Genomic DNA, 14521 nt, shown 5'->3' with positions numbered 1-14521 from the left:
AGAAATGACAAAAAAACTGAATTATTTAACCCCGTAAAAAATATAAAGGCATAACTAGGCCAGTTTTGAAATGTCAGGGGTGTATAATAGAACGTAAGAGCAAATCTGGACTTTGAGGTAAATATTAGGGGTATAAACAAACCTTTTCCCAATATTTTTTAGAATAAAAAACTGTTGTTTCAGTAGTATATGTATTTTTTGTAGACTGAAACACATTTAATAACTCTGTGGCCTTTCACTACCCACGAGAAACCTGTTTTTCCTTCAGCTCCCATTTTTCTGATTTTTAAAATTACACATTTCTTCTTCTTCACTCACTGCATCACTAACTCATTTCTTCCATTAATGTCTATTTCTAACCTTTAAAAATCCTTTAAATTAAGTATAGATATTGATTATTAATTCAACAGAAATGCCACAAGAAAGCAATTGCAAGAACTTAAGAGGATTGAAATCGTTGAGCTGTGAAGCTTCTTCTTACACTGACGACATCATCAATGACCATCAATTAGCTCAAAGAAAAGCTGAACAAGCAGGTAATAATATTCTTATACTAAATTTATATACCCTTATTTTTCTTCTTCTTCTTGCATTCATTATTATTTATTATAGTACATTACAACGATCAGATATAGCTAGAAAATAAAATAAAAATGGTGGAACTAACAGCATTGTATTTTTTTATTCACAACGGCTCCTCCTCCAATGTCTCTTAGTTTTCCACATTAAGTTATGAATATCTTATTAACAAGGCTTACTTAATCTCTGTGTTAAAATATTTCTTGTTTTTTTCTTGCTATATTTGTTTAATTAATTAACTCAAACATAAAGGGAGTGGCGGTGTAATAATTTTATATATCTAGAATTTTAATCATATTGACATTTTTTTTTTAAAAAATTCGATAGTCTAGTTCGTCAATTTGACGATTTGAGTTTTTTCTTCTAATCAGAGCAATGTAAACAATACAGACACGTTCAAAATATAATTGTTCGATTCGTAAAATAATCGAATTATATTATTTATTTATTTTTATAAAAATATATATGATAAAACGGTAAAATTTATGGATATATAAAATTATTTTTACCTAACTTTTATTTTAATTTTAATTAAAAGTTTATTATTTAAAATAATATTAATATCAATTTGAATAGCTTAGAGAATATTTATCTATTTTAAATTTGTTGCTTTGTTAGATATAAATAAGTTATATAATTAAAATATATTACCATTCTCTTATTCAGAATTAAAATTTTAATTTCATCACATTAAAACATCAATGGAAATTTGGATGAGTGATGCCATAATGTTGTGGAGAGTGCGCGTGATCCTATGGAACTGAATGATTACTATTTTCTTTTCTTTTTATAAATATTTGGACGTTGGTTCAACTTTGATTCATGTGGGTCCAATTGGACCATCTATTTATATTTTGATTTAACCGAAAGCAATTACACATTTTTAATCCACAAAAAATTTGGCTGATTTAAATTTGTTATTTTCATAATTATTATGTTAGTATACTTTGGCTAATTTTATTGATTTTGATGGTTTTTTACATGACATTAAATATTATAAAAAAAAGATCATTTATATTTCTAAGGTTCGACTTTAAAGTCAAGTAAACTCTTAACGCACGAAAAGATTCAAATATACTCCCAACGTCTTAAAAAAGTGAACAATAAAACTTCCATTTTGATTTATAAATGAGATAATTGGAAACTGGTTATCGAAATTGGAGGAGTTTGGTAGTTTATTTTTTAAAATTTTAAATGTATATCTGAACCTTTTCGAACGTTGAAATTTACTTAATTATAAAATCAATTCCTATATTTTACGTAAAGAGGAAAATAACTATAAATAATTTTTAAAAAGATAAATTCAGTATTGAACTTTTTTGTTAATTTGACTTGCCCAGGCGGGCATATCTTTCAAAAAACAAAAGTGTGCATGAGTGACCCACCCACTTTGAATTTACTTGAGTGCAATTTGTATCTAAAGTAATTAATTTGATGTTTTATTTCACTAAATCGAAATATTATATGCTTTGGTACATAATGATGATGAGAGTGAAATTTGGCATCATTTGATTTTATTAAGAAGCTTGAGAAGCATCTCTCTATGTATAATTACATAGTATAACTATGAAATACTCATTAGTTTATAAATCTTATAAACTATTAAATGTCTTAGATTTATATAATTATTCATTTTAGACACTATATAATATAAAATACCAATCAGTATGAAATTATTTATTTTTATTTCAATGGAACAATTTCTCAAGAAGTGGATTATTTATAGAGCTCCTAATAATACTCACCAACCACACCTTTGTTGGTGATAATGGCATTACCTAGTGAAATGTGGGTCAATAGCGCCACATAATGACCATCATTCAAATGTTAAGTTTTGGAAAAAAAATTGAATATCGTTTTAAAATTTAATTAATAAAAAACACAAATAATTAAATAATCTTTTTCTTATTTTTATAACACAATTACATTTAAAAAAATATATAATATAATTACAAAAATAAAAAATTGAGTCACAATTGATAAAAGACGTAAATGTTTGAATTTTAAAAATCATTTTACCATTGATTTTTATTTGAAATAAAATAAGAACAGAAATGTCTGTCCTAGAACTAAAAATAGAACTGTCCTTAACTAACTAACTATGGAAATCAAGAATATCAAATTTAAGTGTGGAATTAGTCATTATGAAAGTTGAGGTCTGTACGTGATTCAAATATTAAAACTCAGTGGTGTAGATTCATATTTAGCCAATAAAATTTAGGCCTAATTACTTAAAAACCACCCACCTTATAACTTTTTTTCATTCATACCATAACTTAGGAAATTTTTTAATTGTACCCTATTTTCGATTTTTATGTTTTATTTGTACCCCAAAATTAAAATTTTGATAATTTAATTAATTTAAGGATGAAAATATTAAAAACAAGATATATAAATGATTAACATTAACGTTTTATCAGAATATAAATGAAGGACTAATTTAAATTCTTTTTCAAAAGAAAATAGGTCAATTCAACTCATTAGGTAGAGATGAAACATAAAAATCGAAAATAGGGTACAATTGAAAATTTTCCAAGGTCATGGTATAAATGAAAAAAAGTTACAAGGTGGGTGGTTTTTAAGTAATTAGGCCTAAAATTTAACAGATCAATTAATTAATATTCATTTTTAGTTCAAATCTATATAATTAGTGGAATTTAAATTTAGTTTTTGTTGTTTGATAGAATTACGCAGATTGAGATGAAAAATGAAGTAATAATTATTGTCATAATATAATGTTTGTCAGCTTCAAGGAGGAGCGAAGCAGCAGAATGGCTAAGGAAAATGGACAAAGGTGCATCAGGCAGCTTGCCCAAACAACCCACAGAGGAACAATTTTGCCTTGCTCTAAGAAATGGTCTCATTCTTTGCAATGTCCTCAACAAAGTCAATCCTGGTGCTGTCCTCAAGGTCTATATAATCTGTGACAAGAATGACCTAATTCTTCACCAATTTGTATAGTGCTTTAATCTCTGATACTGAGAGTTGTTTTGCTGCATAGGTGGTGGAGAATCCAATACTTGCAGTGCAGTCAACAGAAGCTGCAGCACAGTCTGCAATTCAGTATTTTGAAAACATGAGAAATTTTTTGGTGGCTGTTAAAGATATGAAACTCCTCACTTTTGAAGCATCTGATTTGGAGAAGGTTAGTTACACTTCTTTTCCTTGTTAAAAAACATACTAATTAGTAATTCATATAATTTTTATGAACATTCTTGTCTCATCAATGACACTCACAAAACAGACTTCTGCTAGCTTGGCCAGACAAAGGTTATAGTTTCAGAAAACTATGCATTTGGAACTTGGAAACTTTCCAAAATGTCTTTTCGCCGTATCTGTTTCCATGTCCCTGTGCCCTATGTTTTCCCTAATTAACCAATTCTTTGATTTCAAAACCGGGATTCACAGGGAGGCTCATCAAGTAAGGTTGTGGACTGCATTCTTTGTCTGAAAGGATATTATGAATGGAAGCAAGCAGGAGGAATTGGGGTATGGAGATATGGAGGGCTTGTGAAGATTGTTTCGTTCCCAAAAGAGTCTCCGTCTTCCTTGGTTGGAAGCGAAAGTGCTGATGAGTCCATTGATGATTCGGAATCTTCACAATATGAACAACTATTAGACTTTCTCCATCTTTCTAATGATGTTTCAGTTGAAGAATCTAAAACTGCAAATGCTCTTGCATTTCTTTTTGACCGTTTTGGACTTGGACTCCTTCAAGCTTACCTTAAAGAGAGCAATGGAATCGAAGAACTTCCTTTGAATGCAATGGTAGGTAAGGTTCTTTCGAATTTAATTTGCAAGTAGTCTTTTGTTATTGTACGACATTATTTCATGAATTTTTATGATTTTGAATGAATTGCAGGTAATAGATGCTTTACTCAGTAAGGTAGTTAAAGATTTTTCTGCATTGCTTGTTTCTCAAGGCACACAGGTAATTTTCGGAGCAGTTCACTGTCTTTTTCCCCCTGTGAATTTAACGAGATTAAGCTTATCTAATTGTCCAATCTTTCCGAGCGTGATTTAATGTTATGTATGGTTGTGCGTAAGGATACTGGTGGAAGTAGAATTTTCTTTTTGATCATTCAAAATGTCAACCCAAATTGTACAAGCTTCTTATGAAGTATACGGCTTTCTTAGTGTAGATGATGATATCTTATATTGCACGGAAACCTCTCTAATTCTTCAATTTTTGGCATTTATTTTCTTCCAGAAATACTTCTAAAACTCTCCGGCATTCTATATTTATAAAATATTTTTGTAAAAATTATCATATTGTTGTTTTCAGTGTTGGAGCTTCTCATGTCAATATTGCAATATATTTCCATTTCCGTGATACATTGATAATATCTATACAGATGGGTATATATCATAAAACAAAATAAAGTTCTTATACATTCTTTAGTGCCTTGAAAGAAAGCTGATGCATTTTCACTACATCTTGCAGCTTGGACTATTTCTGAAAAAAATGCTAAAGAATGATTTTGGTTCTTTATCAAAAGCTGAACTAATAGAAGCTATTTCACAATATCTTAAGAAAAGAACCAACTTGGTATCAAGTGATTTCTCAAAGTTTTGTGTTTGTGGTGGCAAACAAGAAGTTATTCATCACTCTTTTGCTGACATTCAAATAGTTGATTGTCATCAGAAGGAGCTTCAGGTATAAACATTTCGAGTTTGAACATTTTGATTTAGTCAAATAGAAATAGATCATTGATCTGTTCAATTATTATTTTCAGGAGCTAAGATTGTACTACAAAACGATGAAACGAGAAGTTAAACAAAGACATGCAGTTTGGGAAGATGAGCTCAAGAGACTTGGTGAGAAATATTACTTTAGCCCTGTCCGACACAACTTTTTTAGATTATTTCTTTTCCAAATCGGACTTTTGAAAGAAGTTAGAAATTCAAACTTCTTCTGAAATTCATTTTTGGAGAACAAAAAAACCATAATCTCGCTTTGAAAAGCTGTCTGCCTGTGTCAAATATGGTCTTTCTGCTCATACAGCCAAAAGTATATATAAGACTATACAACTATGTTGCACGGAAACTGAAACGCTTAAATGGGAAACATTGAAATGAAAAACGGGGAAATGATATGTACAAGAATAAGTGATAAATATATAAAGTTTTGCAGTTTTAGAAGCATTTTTGGAAATAAAAACAAAATGTCGAAACAATGAGTTGACAAGATTCCATGAGCAACATAGCTATTGAATTAGAAGTATTTGGCTTTGTCCTAAACAAGAGCTTATATAACTTTTATTGCTTCAGAGAATCATATAAAGGGCCTGGAAGTGGCATCCAGTTGTTACCACAAAGTTTTGGAGGAAAATCGCCAACTTTACAATCAAGTTCAGGATTTGAAAGGTACTATTTCTTCTTTTCTTCGAAAAAGTAGTGCATTCTGGTTAGTTTGTGACATTTGTTTCTGAACAGGAACAATCAGGGTCTATTGCAGAGTGAGACCTTTCTTACCAGGCCAATCAAATCCGCAATCCACTGTGGATTATATTGGAGAGAATGGAAATATCATGATTGTCCATCCTCATAAGCACGGAAAAGATGCAAGAAGGATATTTTCTTTCAACAAAGTGTTTGGAACAAATGTTACTCAAGGTATGAGAACTTTCTTGCAGCCTGAAATTTCCAATTCAGCAGAAAATTTTAGACTTTAGTTCTTTTTTTAACTAAAAAAACATTGTCAATTCTGTTTTTAGAGCAAATATATGGCAATACGCAGCCGTTGATCAGATCTGTTCTAGATGGTTATAATGTTTGCATCTTTGCTTATGGACAAACTGGATCAGGAAAGACCTATACAATGGTAAAAGATTTAATTGTTTATATAAAATCTATAGACATTTTTTTTATAATATAATCTCATCGTAGTGGTCTTTTTCCATAATTTGCTAGAGCGGACCAGATTTGACTAGTGAGGAATCATGGGGTGTGAACTATAGAGCTCTTGAGGACTTGTTTCAGATTTCAAAGACAAGGGCGAGTGCGATAAAGTACGAAGTTGGAGTTCAGATGATAGAAATATACAATGAACAAGTTCGAGATCTACTAGTTAGTGATGGATCAAACAGAAGATATCCTTTCATACATGTAACCAATTCTTAGTATGCTGACTTGAAGTCGAAAAAATAACTAATTTTTCTTAACTACATGCACATTAGACATACGTAACAATTCTCAATTGAATGGACTCAATGTACCTGATGCCAGCTGGGTTCCAGTTTCAAGCACTGAGGATGTTCTTGACCTCATGAGAATCGGCCAAAGAAATCGTGCCGTAGGTGCAACTGCTTTGAATGAGCGAAGCAGTCGTTCACATAGGTAGAATTTTTTTTGTTTTCCATCACCAATTACAACTTTTATGCTGTACAGAAACTTGCCGAGTCCAATTTTTTGACATTTCGTTTCTGAAAATACTTTATAATTAATATTTTCTTGTGAAAATTATATTTCGCTATTTTCAGTTTCAGTATCTATCCTTCATTAGTGCTTTTCCCTCTCGGTGCAACATAGTATAGTATTGATTTGGTGTAGCTATGTTGTACGAAAGCTTTTCGAGTTCTATATTTCCGTATCTCATTTCCATTTCTGGAAATACTTATGAAACTGCAAAATTTAATCATTTCTGGAAATGATTTTGAATAATGGTTCTTGTATGTGTGGAACTGCAGCATTTTGACAGTTCATGTGCTCGGAAAAGAGTTAGTTTCTGGAAACATACTTAGAGGCTGCCTTCATCTAGTGGATTTAGCAGGAAGTGAAAGAGTGGATAAGTCTGAAGCTGTAGGTGAGAGATTAAGAGAAGCTCAACACATTAATCGATCTCTCTCTGCTCTCGGAGATGTGATATCTGCTCTTGCACAGAAGAATGCACATGTTCCTTACAGGAACAGCAAGCTTACACAAGTCTTACAGGACTCTCTAGGTATGTACTGGAATTTTTCTTATTCTTTTTTAAATTAGAATTCATTTGCTCTTGTTAAGTGTTTTGCATTTTGTGTTCAGGTGGGCAGGCTAAAACATTGATGTTAGTGCATATAAATCCTGAAGTTAATGCTATTGGGGAGACAATTAGTACACTGAAATTTGCTGAGCGAGTTGCATCTATCGAACTTGGAGCAGCTCGAACGAACAAAGAAACTGGCGAAATTCGAGAACTTAAAGATGAGGTGAGATTTTCTCGGCTCAGGCAGCTTCCATCTTAATTTTGACTTAATTATTCGATGGGGACCTGACTCTATCAGATCTTAGATCATTAACAGTTCTAGTTTCATCTGTTAGTCTAACTATAGGACTTCTGCAACTGACTTGCTTAACATGATTAACATTTCTAAATCCATCCCTTGAATTTCAACATCATTAACGGGTCTATGTCTAAATCTGATCTCATATGCTAGCCGGGTCTAGTCTCATCTGCTAGCCTAACTGCAGATCTTTATGTACTACTACTAGTCCAGAATTATTCCGTAATGAAACTGTTTCACGCTCTAATACTATGTAGAGATTTAATGGGCTCTAAAGGACAGATAATGAAGTTAGAAGTCATCTTATACAAAATCAGTTGACTTGTATTACGGACCATTAACCGTTATAAGTCATTTGAGTTTCTCTTAATTATTGTATGTGGGATTTATTTATCTCCAACAAATTTAAACTTTTTGAAGAAACACTTATTGTTATCCTTGCACAGATATCAAATTTGAAAGACATGTTGGAGAAAAAAGAATTGGAATTAGAACAAACGAAAGCTGGAAATATTAGAAACGCAACAGAAACTCAGAAACCAAGAGCAGTTTCTCCATTCTATATGCCAAGATATGGTACTACAAGCTCCAATGTAAAATCTGAGACTAGCCACCGACCAAATGATGAGGTAAAAGAAATAAAGTCAATTATTTTCTTCCATTTTTGTTATTCGTGTTGCTGAAATCTTCAAGTTTTCAGCCTAGAAGTTGCCCTTCTGGCAAGCAAACAAGGTCAAGATTTCCTTCAGCATTCCCAGACAAGGAAACACAGCTGAAATTCCCTTCTATTGAAGAAAGGATATCATCTCCTCCTGTTAGGCGATCCATTTCAACGGATAGAGGAGCTAATAGTAGGAGTAGGATCAAAGCTGAAGCAGTTGAAAGAGTAGTCTTTCCGGTTAGAATACCTGTTAATAAATCCGTGGCTACAATGCCAGTAACCACATCAACAGAAGCAGCAAAACCGGATAACACATCGAATACATTATTTAACCTTCACAAGAGCATCTCTAGGAAAATATACGCAGAACACGAAGAGGAACAGTTTAAACAAGCTCTTAATATAAGACAAGGAGGAATTAGAAAAACCAAAAATGAAAGTAAGACTAAGGCAAAGCATCAATTGCCTGTTAAGTTTCAGAAGTTTGATGCAGGGATGATAATGTCTTCTTCTAATATGGATGCTATTGAAAAGATAGAGGAATCACGGAAGAGTGACTTTTCAGAGCCTGAAAATGCTATTGAAAAGATAAAGAAGCTTCAAAAGAACTTCTCAAGAAACTCTCAAAATCTTGAACCAAGGTATGATCATAATTTCAGTTCAGGTTTTAATGTTTAGAAGCTAGTGAGGCCTTGGATTTGAACATGTCGGCGTGGAGTAATACATTTTGGCGTTTCATTTCTGTTTTTGAACATGCTTTTGAAACTCTAAAAGTTAATTTTTGTGACTTATTCATGTACATATAATTGTGGTTTCCTCTATTTCAGCATTTGCATTTCTGGAAACGCTTTTAAGACTCCGAAATTTTTTATATATAATTTATTCTTATATAATCATTCTGGTGTTTTCCGTTCCGGCATTTGAGATTACAGTTCCGGAACATGCCTTTTGAAACTCTGAAATGTTATATTATAATACCCCATTTTTGTATAAATTTGTGGTATCACTTTTGTATGTTTCAGCGTTCGCATTTCCAGAAACACTTTCGAAACTTCAAAATTTTACATATATAACTTATTCTAGTATAAAATGCGTTCCGCTGTTTTCTGTTTCAGCGTTTGCATTTTCGTAAATTTATGTAATCTACACTATTGCAATGCTATACAGAGGAATTGTGCAAGCTGTGGAACCATTGCTGGCAGGGAAATTTGAAAACAAGCTTCCCAGTATAACATTCCGCAATGTGAAGGAAGGTGGCAATACATCTATGCCTGAGTTCAGGCGGAGCCGATCTACTCCTCGAGGGAAGTTTTTTAACCTACCCTGATATTTCATGGCTTATATATTTATATATAGTATTGAATACATACATTTAATTGATATTAAATTTTTTGTATAGTGATTATTCTTGTTTAAGTTTTGGTTTGAAATTTCTTCAGAAAGAGGCATTTCAGGATTTTATTATATTTGACTGTTATTTTATGTCACATAATATGGATAATTTTCATGTTGTGGTGCGTAATTTATCTGTGCATTCTTTATAAAAGAAAGTGACTTACATATGATGCTAATTAACCGTGTGTTTTTATATTGGATCTATGTGTATGAATGCTAATTTATACGAGGATATGGAGTTTGTGTAGCTCAATCGGTAATAGAGTCGTTACGAGTAGGGTTGTGCATCAACCAATTCGATTTAAAATCGGCTGAAACCGATCAACCGATCGTTCACATTTTCTAAATATTTATTTTGATTTGATTTTGAAATTGAAATTGAGTTAACCATTGAAAAATTATTGGCTAAATATATGCTTATTACTAGCAAATTGTATGAAATTTGTTAATCTATGTATGAGCTATAAAATGAAGAAATAAAAACTAAAATACCAAAAATGTATGTATTTAAAAAATTATTTTATTTTCTCGTTTAGTTTTTTGGTTATTTTGATTTTTGAAAATGCTCAAACAGAATTGAAAACCAGGCTTTTACATAAATAAAATTCCATAACTTTACAAATTGTTTTCGTGTGTTTTGACCTATTTTCGGTCCTTTTTTACATGTAAACCCGAGCTTTGAAAACTTTCCCTGGAGCCAAGTGGTGGCGTCGTCGCCACAACAAGATGGCGCCACCATCATTTTTGTGGCGCCAACGCCACACAAATTGGCGCTGTTATTCTTTGTCGCCAGACCCTTCCAGATCCGTTTTCTTATTTCCGTAATGTTTTTTTTGTTTCCAGGCACGTTTGAGTTTGGAATTGGGCCTCGAGCCCAAAAATTTATAATTGTTGTAGGTTTTATTTTTCGTATTGTAATGAACCATTCCTAATAAGCATCGATATTCCAAATTAGATTTGTGGGCTGCCACATTAGATGAGCCCTAAAAACCAAGTTTGCTAGAGACTAGAGAGTTCTAGAAGTGCTTCCGGGTTTGTTTGCATGAGGAATCTGTTGGGTTTTATTGGTTCATAACGCAGCGGGATTTCAAAAATTTATCTAAAAAACCCAAACCAAGATCCATGTAATTCGAATTAACAGAATAAGCACTTACTTGTATGTCGAATTCAACAGCAATGTAGGAAGGAAGGAGGTGGTTCACTTTGGTGATACCTGGCCTCAGATCAGAAACGCCTCCAAAAGAACGCGTCCTCTACGAGTATCCACACGAACAGACCTTAGCCAAAACTAGTGCTTGTGTGCTAGCACTATTGCTTCACAAGCAATTTCGAATTTTAGTGATTTAGTGAATAATGAATTTCGTGATTCTCAAACCAATTGCTTAATGTGTATTTATAGTGATAAACAACACTAGGGTTTGAGACAAATTCGAATTTCAATCTCATTGCAATTCTACAAGTTTATGTTTATCAAAAACTCCTTTTTGATAATTATCCATATATATTAATTACTATATTTATTATCTTCCAAAAATAATAAATTAAAGAAAACACTTATCCTTAAATTTCGAATTAATATATATTTATTAATATATATATATATATATATATATATATATAATTAATCACTTAATCATATTGGGCTTGTACAACCCATAACTGTTTTGGACCTGTTCTTAGTGTGCGACCCTGTAGATTCATATAACGTTGGCAGTAGGCTCGAAATCCCTATTTCAGCCCACAAGTCATAAGTGGCCTCTAGTAAGACATTATGACTACCCAAGTTATACGAATATCGATAATCCGATTTAACCATTTACAATAATATTTTAATCCCTTTATCACTCGATATCCAGATTGAATATAAGGCATAGTCCTGTCATCCTTATAATATTCAATCATTAGTTTCTTGACTCTAAGTAGACTGAAAATGATAATTCCTTATCAATTAGCATGGCCATGCATTTCCTTCAGTCTATCTTCTTCAAGGGGCCCATAGATATCTTACTCAAATAAATGAGGGACAAATTCCTTCTCAGTCACTCACATTTCTCACATAGTTACTTTCATATCCAATGACAATCTATTCCATTATCCTGTTAAAGATAATGTAAGACTGTATCAAAATATGAAATAACTATGTAGAAATCCATGATGATTTCAAGGTCAAAGGATTATACTAATCGAACTGTAATGAGAATTACTTATGACAGTGATCTATGTAGTATTCTCACAGTGGGTCATCCAGTGCCTTATTTCTCAAATAGCACCTATGATTTGACTTAATATCTCATATACATGATTAGTAAAACATAATCATCAGTCAACATCATACTAGTCTCAATGTTGTATTAAGACTAGGGATAGATGGTATATTTATTAAACCTAAGGGTTCTACTATCAAGTCACATGCTTGATGACCTTAGAAAGAATTAACCATTCAAGTATTTTAATCATTAATATAAAATGATAAAAATTGCCAATCAATAAATAACAAAATGATAAAGTCAAAACATGGTCAAACATGATTGACCTAGTGCATATCACTAACAGAATCGACCCCGGTTTGAATTTGTGGGTTTTTATTGACTAGACGAGGAACCTCTGTGTCTTGAACGAATCCAAATTCCGATCACACAAATAGACATACGACAGTACGAGTGCCGAACACTCCGGTTCTTCAAGGTTAAAAAGTATCTCTAACCTTACATGTATATCCAACTGTATATGTGCATGTTTACAATATTTATCGCTTTCCAAAGCATGTCCAACTCCACTTTTAATAGGCTTAATAAGATAATCCCGATAATTAGCCATTAATTTAGTTAAATCGCCTAAAAACATTAGGACTGCTATGGAAATATAAATGAGCAAAGGATCACTTACCCCCCCTGGTATAAAGTATCAAAAACGTTCAAAGTTGGGAAACATGATCACTTTTACATTGAACTTGGCAAAATCAGATCAAAACCCCCATCCCCAATCTCATGTCGCGTGAAAGACAAAAATGGTTTTGACAAACCACCAATCAAAACGGCTGGTTTTGATAACAAATCGAGGGGGAGTAAACTGATCCATTTTTCCCAATTAAATCCACAAATTAAACAAAAAACCTAATTTCCTATCTTGTTCAATTTCAATTTGCAAAAACATGAACCCTAGTCTCCCATCTTCTATAATTTCATCGCGTAAAATATAAACTCTAACTCTTATTTTAGTTTCTGCTAACTCTTGTTCATAACATCTAATCCTAGTCGTTTGAAGATGTCGAGTGGTTTGAATTCCTATGGTTCTTCAGCTACCACCAGACAATATCGCCCTCGACGACCTGATTATAATTAACAGGGAAGAGCTCGTTACTCTAAATGTGGTTTTTTCTGTTAACGCTCCGATTAGAAAATCATGGACGAGAGAAAATCCAGGAAGAAGATTTTATGGGTGTAAAAAAGGTGTGATTGGCTGTAGATTATTTGAGTGGTTTGATGAAGAACCTTTTAAGTAATTATGAATTGTTAGATGAAATTGATGAAATGGTGATGGGTCATGGGAATTTCAGCTACCTTAAAGTTAAGGGAAGACCAAAAATATGCTGTTGATATGAGAAATTCATATGAATTGGTCAAATTGGCTATAGAAGAGGGGCATAAATACAAGAACAGGTTCTGGTGTGTTGCTGCTAGTTTTGGTGCAATGTTGATTCTGTTGATGCTAGTAATTATTTTTGTAATTGCAGCTGTTATATGAAGACTGCAACTTGCATCATATGTATATTTCTTTGGTTTTTGAATGAAAACATTTTCTTTGAATTGAATGAATGTGTGTTGCTGTTGTTGTGGATGTGTGTATGAAGCCCATCTTGCTTGTTTGAAAATGACAGAACCATATTGGAACATGAATAATGCAGGATCAAAAACATCCCTGAGATTTGACAGTATCAAAAACACCCCTTAACTTTGATATTCTGGATCAAACAATACCCTAAACTTATGATTAACATATCAAATACCCCCTATAAATAATTTAATAACATGTGGTTTTTAAACTTAAAAACACAAGGTAATATGAGAAAACAACATGTTTATACAAAAAGAGATAATAAAAAAAATAGATAATAGCATAAAAAGACAATAACATAACACCTGAATTTGACACTAACAAATGTGCACACAATGGCACAAAACACCTGAATGTAATATTACCAAAATAACCTACTTATTGAGGTTATAAAATATATCCTCCATTCACACCACATTGTGCATATACAGCCAGAATGTGCATACAAACTTTATAAAAAAACACACCAAACAGTTTTGAACACACAAAATAAAATAAAAACATAAATTATTCATGGCTTCCAATTTGGTTTAGGAGTTGGTTGCTTGAAAGGAGTATTCACTCTCTTCTTTGGCTTTTGCTTCTGTGCCGGTTGTTGAGGTCCCATGTTGATCATCCTTTGCATTCCAGACAGTTGTGAGTCACCCTGTACCCTTGACTGGTCATCTTGTGATAGTTGAGATCTCATGGAAGTGGATTGCTACAAATTGCAGAAAGGATTTGGTACATTGACTGAGTTGGAATCAGTTTAGAAAAGTGCTTGGCTAGATACCGTTCTTGAGAAAACTTG

General features: G+C 32.4%; 1 protein-coding gene across 1 annotated transcript; it reads left to right on the top strand.

The window, feature by feature from the left end:
• The first annotated feature begins 211 nt into the window (after window positions 1-211).
• Window positions 212-9898, top strand: LOC126653526 (kinesin-like protein KIN-14F). The gene is made up of 17 exons (XM_050347431.2): window positions 212-536; window positions 3326-3489; window positions 3581-3724; window positions 3988-4347; window positions 4442-4510; window positions 5024-5236; window positions 5316-5397; window positions 5851-5946; window positions 6016-6195; window positions 6297-6403; window positions 6493-6673; window positions 6756-6918; window positions 7269-7522; window positions 7603-7766; window positions 8288-8470; window positions 8542-9143; window positions 9670-9898. Exons 1-17 carry the CDS (start codon window positions 413-415, stop codon window positions 9827-9829), a joined length of 3246 nt encoding a protein of 1081 aa, XP_050203388.1. The 5' UTR covers window positions 212-412; the 3' UTR covers window positions 9830-9898.
• The last annotated feature ends 4623 nt before the right edge of the window (window positions 9899-14521 follow it).

The sequence above is a fragment of the Mercurialis annua genome, linkage group LG6 (assembly GCF_937616625.2).
Source record: "Mercurialis annua linkage group LG6, ddMerAnnu1.2, whole genome shotgun sequence".
Classification (NCBI taxonomy): Eukaryota; Viridiplantae; Streptophyta; class Magnoliopsida; order Malpighiales; family Euphorbiaceae; genus Mercurialis; species Mercurialis annua.
Note: the sequence above shows the minus strand (reverse complement) of the source record. Positions and strands in the feature narration are given on the sequence as shown.